Source organism: Etheostoma spectabile, chromosome 21 (genome assembly GCF_008692095.1).
Source record: "Etheostoma spectabile isolate EspeVRDwgs_2016 chromosome 21, UIUC_Espe_1.0, whole genome shotgun sequence".
In the NCBI taxonomy this organism is placed as follows: domain Eukaryota; kingdom Metazoa; phylum Chordata; class Actinopteri; order Perciformes; family Percidae; genus Etheostoma; species Etheostoma spectabile.
In genome coordinates, this window is record NC_045753.1 from 7,829,655 (window position 1) to 7,842,261 (window position 12,607).

Here is a 12,607-nt window from a genome sequence, read left to right on the forward strand (position 1 = left end):
AAAGAACTCATTTATTCCTCACACGACACAATGTTGACATGGAGTTCATAATACTGTAACAAAATGTCACTTTACGTATTGTACTGTAAAAAAACAAAACACTAGACATTGTCTCTCTCGCCTAGCTGGATCTGGCCAGAGAATTTCATCACCATCGCAGGCAATGTTGTCATTAGCAGACACCTTGGAGAAAACGTCTTGAATGACGAATCCATCCTGTGTATGCTGCTACCTCCATCTGGTCACAGGCCTCCTCCATGGCTTGGATGAGGGGTACCTCAGCCTGGAGACGGAGATCATATACCTTCCACCGCCATGCCGAGAAATACTCTTCTATAGGGTTGAGAAATGGAGAGTATGGTGGAAGATATAGGACGGTGAAATGTGGATGTTGCTGAAACCAGTTCTGAACCAGAGCAGAGCGGTGGAAAGACACATTGTCCCAGACAACAATGTATTGCATATGATCGATTTGATTTGCTGCTGTTATGTTGTGCAATTGGTCCAAGAATGTGAGTATGAGTGCTGTGTTGTAAGGGCCCATATGGGCATGGCGGTGGAGGACCCCATTCTGTGTAATGGCTGCACAGAGTGTTATATTACCCCCACGTTGCCCTGGGACATTGACTATAGCCCTGTGGCCAATGATGTTTCTTCCCCTCCTTTGTGTTCTCGTCAGGTTGAACCCAGCCTCATCTACGTAGATGAACTCATGCTGGATCTCCTCTCCATCCATTTGTAAAACTCTCTGAAGAACAGTGTCAGGCAAAATTGTGTTCAGTGTAGATCTAGTATACATATTACAGTACAATAAAAGATTATGAGACAGTTGCAAGATCACAATGCTTAGTGTGAATACATACCTCTGCATAATCATGCCGCAGTCGTTTCACCCTTTCGGAATTGCGCTCGAAGGCCCTCGATAATTTGCTTCATTTAATATGGTTTTTTATTAGGATGCGTGCCAGTGTTGATGTTGAGACCTGATGGATATTGTTGAAACCGACGGTTATTGACAATGTTTGGAGCTGATTGAGGGTTTAGCTTGTTGGCCAAAACCGGTTTACTATCTCCCTCTCTTGCTGTTCTGTGAACATAGGAGGCCTTCCCCCTCGTCGTCCCTGACCCTCAATCCTATGTAGAGAAAAAAACAGTAAACAATAGTACAGTCATTTCACAGGAAAAGGTAACAGAAGTGCTGATAGTGCATAGAATACAGTACTGTAAGCAGTTGCTGAAACCGTGCAGATGTTTTTGATGTGATGATATTTTTACAATACCTATTTTCCAGTCTAAATGTTCTTATCACACTTGCCACTGTGTATCGGCTTAGATTTGGCTGTACTCGCAGTCCAGCCTCCCTCAGCGTCAGGCCGTGGTTGACAACGTGGTCAACCAGTGTTGCACGGATCTCATTTGTCAGATTCGGTCCTCTTTGAGCACCTTCTCGTCTTCCTCTTCCTCTACCTCCAGCATGGCCTCCATCTCTTCCTCTTCCGTTGATTCCTCCTCTGTTGATTCCTCTTCCTCCCCTTCCTCCTCTTCCTCCTTGTCCTTCTCCTCCTCCTTGTCGTCCTCCTTGTCCTTGTCCTTGTCCTCGTCCTTCTCCTCCACCTCCACCTCGTCCTCCACCTCGTCTTACTATTTCTCTGACTCTTTCCATTGTGCTTGAAGACCAATGAACTCACCTGCTGCTTTTTGGTGCTTACACACCTGATTGGTGTGTCTCCAATTAAGCAAACAAGTGTTTGCACACCTGATGACTGTGTTGAATCAATTGGTTGGAAGGTGCGGTAATTTGACAGTCAGTGCTTTGGTATTGCAAGGAAGTGACTTCATAATAGATTTTTTTGTGTAATGTATGTTAAGTGTGTTTAGTGTTTTGCAAATCACTGTGTGTAGAGTTTTGCAACAAGTGTGAGGTTGACGATGTGCTTATAGTTGTGCAAATATGGGCTGATCTTTTGCTTCTTGAGTGTAAGGTTTTGCTAATAGTGTACTACTTTTAACTTTAGTGTGTAAGCAATCCAAAAAAACTGTAAATGCTCCCTCCCATCAGCAACACCTTGCAGGTGTATGAGGCAACGTCAGAAACTGGACTAGTCATGTAAGAGCACAGTTTTCATTAAGACTGACATGTGAAAGTGATTCTGGTCCCCGTGACTCTGCAGCGGTAAGACTGGGCTCAGTGCACAGAGATGCACACACACATGCTGCGTATTCGGCGTGTGTGTGTGTGTGTGTGTGTGTGTGTGTGTTTGTGTGTGTGGTTTGTGTTGTGGTGTGTGTGTGTGTGTGTGGTGTGTGTGGTGTGTGTTTGTGTGTGTGTGTGTGTGTGTGTGTTGTGTGTGTGTGTGTGTGTGTGTGTGTTTGTGTTGTGTGGTGTTTGTGTGTGTGGTCCAGCATGCAGCTCTTTCAGTCTGATGCACACAGCACTCTGACTTGACCTCATGAGCAGCGTGGTGATATTGTGATTAGCCCCTACTGCCCTCAAAGTGTCCTTACTCTAGTTAATTTTTTTTTTTTTTTTTAAAGCAATGCCAAAAAACTACAGTGTGTAATTCATCCTATCATCAAAACAAGAGTCAACTCTATTTTTGACCGATTTATTTTGATACATAGATTGCAGGTTTATTTGCTCAGTGTGATTTACATGAATACTTGGCCTTTTAATTTGTCTCAGCACTCCATAACATTGTCACAGCATCAAATATCACAGCACGTGAGATGTAAGCCCAAAAATGCAGACAATCTGTAGCTGTGCATTGAATATCAACCATTCTTTGCCAAAATTTACTGTATGTTTTCCCAATTTATCAAGACCTGGAATCGGTTAAACCTGACATTTTTGGAGCTATGTAGGAACCCGGTCTATAAAAAGATGCATTGTTTTTTCAGGGAATTCTCAAACCGTGTATAACTAAATGCAAAGCAGAAGTTGCCAGGATGGCATTGTGTAATGGAAGCTCCACTCCAGGATACAATCAGTTTCATTCTTTACACATTCACCCAAAGGTTACCTGATGTGTATTTCTATATTTTTTGCTATAAAAATATAAGTCACGAATACAAGTAGAAAAATAAAAAACTAAGATATTCTGGACAATTTTTTGCCTTCATAAAATATACAAATCAGGAGTGGAGATACATTAAGTGGTTGTCCGAGTCCCTTGTTCAAGTGTAAAGTTTCCCTGTTGGTGAAGTCAGTACAGTGTGCGTGTGCGTGTGCGTGTGCGTGTGCGTGTGTCCCACTGGTTGGTACTGGCAGTGATTGATCAGTGGGATAAGCGTTGCTCGTGGCACTTCTTCTCCAGAGTGGAGCTCAGGTTCTCACTAGCACTGCTGCAGGACTCCAGAGCTTCACTGTTCCTGCACATTCACAAGGACAGAACGTACATAGTGACATACATACATATCAAAAACATATCAAAACGTGTAGATGAAAGATGGTCCTACTTGGACATGAAGGTGTAAAGCATCAAGGCGTGGTGCTGGGGAAAGTATTCCTGCTGGACAGCGTGCTCCAAACACAACAGCTGACCTGGGACCAGTGACACCTTCTTCACCTTCCCCTCTCCCTGAAACACGGAACAGAAAAGTAGAAAACTAAAAGGAATTGCTTTCATATCAACCAGTGATAGAAAGGGGAAGAAAACTGTCAACTGTGTTCAGTCTAAAGATAATTAGTTACTGTGTGTAGAACTTTAATGTGATTTGACTGTATTAAACAACCCTGGTGCCCATCAGCTCTGTGTCCGATTCTTTGGACACATAGAGTTGGGGGGGTGCTGCAGCAACACTGTACCTTGAGGAATCCCATCATGACCAGCAGCGTGGAGAGGAAGCAGTACGACTGCAGGTCAGAGCCAGACAGGAGCTTCTTCAACACAGCGTCTGGGAGACATAGAGACGCAGGTCATGTAATGAGACGGCAGGGGTCCGTACATAAAGGGTGAGATCTATCAACTACAATATTCAAGCCATCAGTTTGCCACTTCATAGTAGTAGCATTTTTATTCACCAATAGTTTCAAACACAGCAGTCTTGGTCTCTGGGTCCTCGCTGTAGAGAGAAGCGATTTTCAGAAGGACATCAGCGGCCTTGTGTGGGTCAGAAGCATCCACCTGGTGAGAAAAAGAGTAACCATTCTGTGCACCTAACTCAACACACTTAACATGAAAAAGGACTGTTAGATCAGATTGTGGGAACAGCAAACAACTTGATGGGACACTTCAAATTCACTTATTTTAAATAAATTCCTACTGTTTGCTGCAGATTTGTCTTCATCTCTCCCAGCTGAAGGAGCTTCTCTGCAGAGGGGCAGCTGAGGAAAGACATGATCTCTGCCTGAGGGTGGACACACACACACAGAAAAATAACTTCAAGCAGACCTGCTGTCTGGTAAATACAAAATCATGAAAATGTATGTTGCATGAAATGTTTGTGACATCTTACTGGGCACTGAGGTTTTACAGGACTGTCGTCTTTTCTTGTTTTTCCATTTTCCTCCACAATATCACCGTCCTCCTCGTTGTCTTCATTACAGTAGTCACTGGCATCATCATCATCATCATCATCATCGTCGTCGTCATCGTTTTCCTCATCTTCAGGTTCTCCCTCATCATCACTAAAGGAAAGTCGAGAGAACAACTTTTTCCCCTCAGTAAAAACATACTTATTGTTGAATTACCAAGTTGTGTTTTTTGTACTGAAAGAACTTCATAGGTTCATTGGATTACTTAAAGCTATAGTGCGTAGCTTCTGTCGCCCCCATGAGGAATTCTAAGTAATGACAACAACACTGTTGACGCATCATGCAAGCCCTATGTGATCTCGCACCACCGCCCCAGGCAGATACTAGTAGTGTTTGTCCCATCAAATCCCACACACACGCACACAGACACACACACACAACCTGAGTGAAGCCAGTATGTCTCCTTTGTCCATGTTTTCCATAGCTTCCCTCAAAGCCTCGCAGCCCTCCTCTCCCAGACAGTTACCTGTTAGTCACAAAAAAATAATGTCTCTTAATTTAACCACAATTTTACAACTATTATGACATTTAACAATTTTCTAAGAAGATTCTTTGGAAACCGTCACTTTTCTGTGGTTTTCCACAGTTAGCGTTCGTACCGTTCAGATCCACTTTCTCCATGTGAGGTTTGTCTGCGACAGCCTGAGCTACCACCAGAGCTGCTGCCTCCGTGATTTCCCCAAATGATAGATTGAGCTCCTGAAGATGAGAAACATAGCAGAGCGCTGTCATTAGCCTGCTGACAAGGCAGAGGCATCCAAGGGCTGAACTTTGATGGTGAACTTACCTTGAGGATTGGCAGTCCCTCTCGGAGGACAGCTGCGAGGGCGATGGCACCTTCAGAGCGGACCAGACAGTCTCCAAAGTTGATCACCTGAACGTTCCTCAGGTGCCTCAGAGCCTGCATGGCAGAAACTGTTTGACTCAAACATAAGCACGACATATCTATTACTACTTATATGGAATGTGTGAACAAGCTTTACCTGTGCCATTGCCAGCGTGCCCCTCTTGGTGAAGGTATTGTCATTAAGGTTGAGATGGCGGAGCTCAGGGTTGTGTCGCATGGCTGAAGCCAATGCCATCACCCCTGCGTAGTTGATACCATTCTGGGGCATGTGGACTTCTTCCAGGCTGCCTATCACCTTACATGGACAAATACAAAGAAGTCTAAGATTTCAAATATACAAAACATGTGATATAAAAACAGAGCTGATATTTCTCACAATCTGGAATTGTTACAACATTTTTTTGAAATTTTGTTTGATGTTTTTCTCAATGGATAGTAGTTGTTATACCAATATTATTAATGTACAGCATCAGATTAAAAACTTGATTTGTTAGGCTAGTGTTAGTCCATGCACTAAAGATACTGTCATTCAATTTGGGGGTGGTTATTTCCTACCTGAAAGGCCTTAGCCAGGGCACTGGCTCCTTCATTTTCCAAGCGGTTCCTCCCTGCGATGAACACTCTCAGTTTGAGTGGAGCTCCGTGCGTTAATGACTGTCTGTGGCACTCAATCAGAGCTTCAGCAAGGATCTACACAAACCATACAGCACTGTTACAGTCTGCACTGTGATGCAAACATACATTAAAACCTGATCTGTGTGGAACATTTTTTGTACAGGTGAGTGAGAGAGTTAACAGTATTGGGTCAAGCAAACTCACCCTTCCTCCTCCAATCCCCATGCCACAATTGTTGAGCCTCAGCTCCCTTAGGGTGTGGCAGGAAGGGCTCTTCAGCAGCTGCTCGATTCCCTTCACACCATCTGGCCCAAAGGCATTATCGCTCAGGTCCAGCTCGGTAAGCCTGGCCCCTGCACTTATTAACGCACTGCCCAGAGACCTCTGATGGATGCACAGAGACGCAACACATGACACAGGCATGTTCTCAGAGTGGATATCAAAGACATATATTACAACACTTCCTTTCAAAACAAATCCTAAATTGTATAATCCAGTGGCTGAAACTCTCACCAGGGCAGTTGGGATTTCAGAGCGCAACCTTCCAGTGAACATGTCGCTCCAATAGCATCTCTGAAAGACACAAAGAGCTTTAAACAGAAAGAAAACAGTGTGGTGTGTCCTTCTTTGCTAAAGCAATGGGAAGAAAGAAATTGGGTTTTATGGAATTATCATAAGTAAGTGTGGTCTTGCCCATGTGTCTTCACTGTGAATGCAAAACTATGAACTGAGTACCTGGAGCTGGTCTTTGCTCTCCAGAGCCTTGGCAATGGCCCGGGCTGCATCCACTCCCACAGTGTTCCCCTCCAGGCGCAAAGCTCTCAGACCATGGTACTGCTCTACCTCACAGACCAGCTCCTCCACTGACATCACAGAGAACAGGTTATTAGGTCTTAATGAGAAAACAGCCACCTGTCCTCTGATATCAGAAGTACACAATGGCGAATAAAAATAAGGAAAACTAGACCCTCTCTGCTGCCCTGCTCCACATCTGACCTGATTCTGCGTTGTCCAACTTCAGTCCCAGGCCTTTATAGCTTAACTCTCCATCCACGACGTGGGTCTTGGAAAGAGCATCAGCCAGCAGAGCAATGTCATCTGAGGCCATAATGACTCTATGTTCCAGAAGTAAGACATTAAAGAATAGGATCAGGATTTCTCAACATACAGCTAGTCATCGTTACATGAGCGGTAGTACAGAAGTTTGTCCGAAATCAAGAACTTATGTTCAATTACAGTAGATACATTACAAACTGGTCGTCACAACAGTAGAAGAGCTATCATCAACAGTCAGCTATTTAGCTAGCCTTACTGGTGCTAACGTTAGCTAGCAGAAGTGCGCAACATACGAAACGTTGACATCACTAGTTAATGTTAAACAACGTGACTGTGAAGTCCTGACTTTACTACATGTTTTTTGTGTTGAATCCGTCTTACAGCTCTCATTGAAGCATCGAACCTTACCACAAAGAGTAATATGCAAGGGAAACGATGGGGAACACACAACACACACCGGTCTTCCGTGCAGCGCGCCGGTTGCTCAACTATGTGACGTCACGTTGCCCCGGTTTCTTTTTCGTTATTCTGTTTACGTCAGAGCTAGTGTTTTACCGCCATCTGCTGTTCAAAGTCCGTCATCATCACCCGCTTGGATTTATTTTAGATCTGCGGCTACATACCGCAGCTGGACCTTTTGGATCCAAACCATACTGTATATTATAAATGAATATATTATAATTTATTGTATATTAATCAATAATGATATACAGTCTATGATCCAAACCAAACAGTGATTTGATTTTGATGTGCAGACTCAGAGAACAGACTGTATGATTGTATCAGCAGCTTCGAACTTAAACTGGCGCAGGAAGAACATCCTCTACCAGGCTTTTTTCCTGATGGTATTTTACATACAGACTTTTATCGTTTAAATATGTAATAACCAAAAGTATTACAAGTGTATTATGAGCTCTATAGGATACATCTTGATCAACTACAACATAAAATGTTGTTTACACATGATTACATCTGCAATAATAATCCAGGGTGTAACATTTAGCTAGCTAGTTCAACATTATACATCAACATAACATTATGGTGATGATGCTTTTGCATTTTACTTCTGCATTTTTATTTAGACAATATTCTAACATTTTGAATACAGGGCCCTATAACTGTAATGGAGTATTTATACATTGTGGTAGTCCTGACTATACTACTTTTTCCATCACTGGAGAATACGTCACTGCACACGAAAACGAAGCCCAACCAGACAGTTTTTACTGCCCTCTTGTGGCCGTGCTTCTCCTGGAAACTTGTTGCGACAATGCACTCCCCAAAACAGCTAACAGTTAGCTAGCTAGTTAGCAGCCGGTCAGTACCCAACAGCAGCCGTAGCGCAGAGAAACTCGTTCTCCGTCCACATACAAATGACAGGGACACTATACTTAAAGATATGCGCCTGGACATTGACTGACACTTGGCTAGTTGTTCCTGTCTTTTTTGCCATCGCTCTGTGAAGCTATCTCTGATCTGAAAAGCGCTGCAACTTAGCTAACTCTCGGTGAGTTGCCGTGCTAACAAGGGCTTTGGCTATTAACTGGAGTTCCACTAGTATTAAAATAAGTAACCGTTAGCTTGTTAACACTAGGGTTACAAGCAGTGTAGCGTATAACGTTAAAGAGAAAAGGCTATAAAGCTGTAAATTAAACAATACTTTGCACGTGACTTGAAAGATATGAATTTCTTTAACGTTAGCTAAAATACAGTGCCTACGCTAGCATTCAGGCTGAGTAAATCGCGTTAGCTGGCTAATTCTAACTATCGATAGGTAAACCCAGGTAGCGTTGACGTTATTATACACTAATGTCATCAGTAAGAGCATTTAAACGTACGTCGCTGTCAGTGAAACGTTTAACGATACTGTCGTTGGAGCTGACCATATGGGAGCTGGCCTGCATGTCAGCTAACGTTATACTTTTCCCAATTGTTATGGCTAACGTTGTAGCTGACGTTCAGATGCCTCCTCCTAAAATTGTCCGCAATGTAACGTATGCGTCAATAACGTTAGCTACTTTTTGGCAAACTGTGTCATCCTCAATATAACTAAATGCTAACGATAATTAGCCAGCCTCATCGTTAGCTGTTGTTTACGCAAGTCCGATGAGTGCTTAGCGTGTTTTAGTTGCAGGCCTTGGCTTGTCCAGGACGACTGTAGTTAGCAGGGTTTACAAAGGTTTATAATGATTGCAGAATATAGCCTTATCCATCATGATACTATTGTTATGTGTCGATACGGTATATTGAGCGTAGATGTCAAAGCTTTTAATACCGGTTGTGCAAGAAGTGTAGTTAACTGTTGCAAGTCAACTATGTCTTTACCTTTTAGGCTATGGATCATGATCGCCAAAAACGAAGAGAGGAAATTCAGAAAGCCATGAGCTTTATCCAGTAAGTGCCCAAATAATATTGACTTTTAATGCCTCATTACAACTAATAAGGGTTTCATGAGAAAAATGCACACCCCTTGTATATCGAGAGCAAAGACAGCTTATGTTTTTGTCCACAGGTCATCATTGCCTTTCCCAGAGCCAGAAAGTTATGAGGTTTGCATTTGTCCTTTTCATCCAATTATTCTTTCACTTTTTTATCAACAATGTGCTCCAATACTCACAGATTTCACAATGGCAAGACCCACATTTTGTTAGCTCTTGGACCTAGATGTAAATTAGATCTGAGAAATTGTGATTTATCTTGTCCTAAATTTTCTCTCTTGCTTTTGTTGTTCCCCTCTTTTTATTCTTTCTGTGTTTTTCTGAACATCTTATGTCGCCTTCCTATATTTTCTTTTCATGTCAACCTTCTCACTCCTTTCTTCTTTCCCCTTTTTATTCAATCTCTCTTTGACCTCTCTCAACACATTCCCTTCAGGCATTTCTGACCCAGTTGGTGTGTAACTTGCTGGATGAGGGCAATTCTTGCTTTAGAGATGGGGACTGTCGCCAGGCGACCCAGCAGTATGGGGAGGGAATCAGTGTTGCCCGCTATGCTCAGGCTGAGGCCCTCGTCATCCCCCACGAGCTGCTCGAGAGCCTATACGTCAACCGGGCCACTGCCTGCTACCAGATGGTAAGGGGGAAGAGGGGATATGTTACTTGCAGATGCTAATGTTGAAAAATAGAAAACACAGTAGGGAACATATATTAGTTTGACTTATCATAGATCAATCGCTAGTAAACCAACAAAATAAACTTTTTCTAAAATAATAAGTCTAATATTCTACATATTTGTGAATTAAGGTATAAAATAAATAGGGTTACTGTCTACTGGTGTTCCGCTGGGGCCTCCATGCTTCCCACACAACCGCCTTTACCTGGCTAACGGGGGCACAGAGCTCCAAAGAGCCGGGGATACAAGCAGACGTGGGTGTCGGATCTGTGCAGAGCACCGAGACAAAAGACAAGACACATCACTGACAGTGTGATAACATCTAAAACACGATTCCCTCTCAGTGGTTTCTGTGACATGACAAATACTTTGAATGAGTACTTAGTTCTGCTTACAGTTCAGTAGGTGGTCCTTGATGTGGCCCACGACACATACACACCCCCTGTCTCTAGACTTACTACTCTATCTGTAAAGGGTTCTGAGAAAACGTCTTTTATGATTTGTCAATATGAATAAAATTGAATTGAATATACGTACACACTGCTATAAGAATGTGTTCATATGTAGCCCAGACTTCCTCCGATTGTTGTCTGATTGATTGTATTTCAATGCATGCTTAATACATCCTGGGTGCATTCACAACTTAGAGCTGTCCACTTGAAATCGGATCATTTCAACAGATTTTAATTCCAGGTGGAAGCAGTTTTTTTGTTCCATGTAAAATGGCTCTTAAATTCCATAGCCTTTTCTCTTACTGTATGTCTCTGTTTTCTCAATCTCAGAGGGAGTATGACCGCGGTGTTCAAGACTGTGACAGTGCACTGTGTGTGTCAGAAGGCAGTCGCAGAGCTTTGTACCGCAAAGCGATCTGCCTGAGAGAGTTGGGACGACTCCGGGAGGCCTACGAGTGTGGAACCAAATGTCTCCTCACTGCACCACACGTATGTCATCAAAACTGAAAATATGATTACAAATGACTTTTCCCCCACGTGATTTTAAATATGTAGTTTTTAAAATGAAAGATTATCTCAGGAAATTAGTTCATAGTGATGGTGAGTGTTTTAGTTAATGCATATTTTGAATAGAATAATTAATTTCAGTATACTTATTAAGTCATGGATAGGATTTATTTAATGATTTAGACTAAATTGTGCTGCTTATTAAAGTTTACCTTAAAGTGAATGGTAAGTGGGACTTCTTTTTTTGATTTATATACCAGGACCGGCAGGTGAGTGACCTGGCTCAGGATCTGGCCAATAAACTAGGCCTGAAGGGCCGTAAGGCTTACATCAGCCCACAGACGGAGTCCACAGCCACAGAAGGGGAGAGTCATGGGGAGACTTCCCCACCCTCAGGAGAGGTGGGTGCTGTTGTTGCAGTGTAGAGCTAAATACTGAATAAGAGGCTAGTAATGTTTTTTGTTTCGTTTTTGTTTTCCTTTTTTTCTTCTTCAGATGTCCTCCAATGGGCTGGAATCCATGGGGGACATGGGGGACATGGGACAAGGTATGACCAACTGGCACAACCTGAGCATTTCTGCTCCTATCCAGACCTCCATCTGTTTCCCATAATAATTTCCATATCTCCGGCACTGTTTTCTTCCTTTCTAGCTGATGTGTCCAATGCGCAGTGCATCCCTGCTCCTTTGGCCACACCCATCCCAGTCAGTGATGACCCGGCAACGCCTGTGACTCCATGCACCGACTTGTCAGAGAGCCCCAGCAACCAGGGCCTGCCTCCCATGCCATACTCCGTGCCTGTGTCGGAGCACATTGATGAATGCAACAGCGTCCTCAAGGATGAGTTAGACAGTCTGCTGGAGTGCATTCCCAAGAAAGTGAGTGAGGTGAGTGAAGGACGGAGTTTGATCCACAACCAACATGCGTTTTTAGTAGGGGTGACTTCAAAAGTAATGCTTTGTCTCTGTTTGTCTCCTGGTCCAGAGTCCGGTCCAGGGTGCTATCCCCACCAACCTCCCTAACACGGCGGTGGGTCTTCGGCCTCCTTACTCCGCGAACCTTCCAGCCCCGTCTTCCCAGCTTCACCCAGCCTTCTTCGGCTCCTCCATCAATGACATGCCCGCTTTGGAGCCCTACTCGCCGCTGTCCCAGAGGGACCAGGGCTCCACCCAGGCGCAGGACGCACTGGGAGGCTTCCCCACAGGGGTCACAGATGGAGAAGGAAAGGCAGAAGTTGCCACTGGTGGGCTGGACTCATTGTCTGAATACACTCTCCCTGGTGAGCAAAGAGTCTATAGCTTAATGTGCTTTTATCTCATTTAGAGAAAGCAGTTTTGTTAATGTTGGACTGAGCTGTCTTGCCATGTTGGTTGTTTAACAAGATGCTAGAGAGAGATAATGTTGGACATTTCTAAACTTCAATCATTAGAAAACTTATGAAGCTCATCTTTATCATTAGACTTAGACTTCTCTTTATTAATCCTT

At 43.4% G+C, this 12,607-nt stretch overlaps 2 protein-coding genes across 5 annotated transcripts in view; one reads left to right on the forward strand and one right to left on the reverse strand.

Annotated features, from left to right (window-relative positions):
• Positions 1-2,634: 2,634 nt before the first annotated feature.
• rangap1b (Ran GTPase activating protein 1b) lies at positions 2,635-7,591 on the reverse strand. Of its 2 annotated transcripts, none has more exons than XM_032501652.1 (16): positions 7,461-7,591; positions 6,993-7,111; positions 6,732-6,859; positions 6,510-6,569; positions 6,201-6,380; positions 5,937-6,071; positions 5,518-5,676; positions 5,322-5,435; positions 5,134-5,233; positions 4,916-5,000; positions 4,456-4,627; positions 4,264-4,347; positions 4,022-4,124; positions 3,806-3,894; positions 3,457-3,578; positions 2,635-3,369 (listed from the first exon to the last, which is right to left on the reverse strand). In XM_032501652.1, exons 2-16 carry the CDS (start codon positions 7,102-7,104, stop codon positions 3,276-3,278), a joined length of 1,737 nt encoding a protein of 578 aa, XP_032357543.1. In that variant the 5' UTR covers positions 7,105-7,111; positions 7,461-7,591; the 3' UTR covers positions 2,635-3,275. The 2 variants fall into 2 exon arrangements, with proteins under 2 accessions (XP_032357543.1, XP_032357544.1); XM_032501653.1 differs by having other exon boundaries at positions 3,276-3,369; positions 6,993-7,119; positions 7,461-7,559.
• A 697-nt stretch (positions 7,592-8,288) lies between these two features.
• zc3h7bb (zinc finger CCCH-type containing 7Bb) overlaps positions 8,289-12,607 on the forward strand; it is a 14,732-nt gene continuing 10,413 nt past the window's right edge. The window contains exons 1-9 of one of the 3 annotated variants that reach the window (XM_032501645.1): positions 8,289-8,559; positions 9,385-9,446; positions 9,565-9,601; positions 9,927-10,124; positions 10,946-11,104; positions 11,383-11,523; positions 11,618-11,669; positions 11,774-12,009; positions 12,107-12,401. In XM_032501645.1, the coding sequence (XP_032357536.1) occupies positions 9,388-9,446; positions 9,565-9,601; positions 9,927-10,124; positions 10,946-11,104; positions 11,383-11,523; positions 11,618-11,669; positions 11,774-12,009; positions 12,107-12,401 (1,177 nt within the window). In that variant the 5' untranslated portion in view covers positions 8,289-8,559; positions 9,385-9,387. The remainder of the gene's footprint in view (positions 8,560-9,384; positions 9,447-9,564; positions 9,602-9,926; positions 10,125-10,945; positions 11,105-11,382; positions 11,524-11,617; positions 11,670-11,773; positions 12,010-12,106; positions 12,402-12,607) is intronic. The other 2 variants (XM_032501646.1, XM_032501647.1) reach the window with 2 other exon arrangements.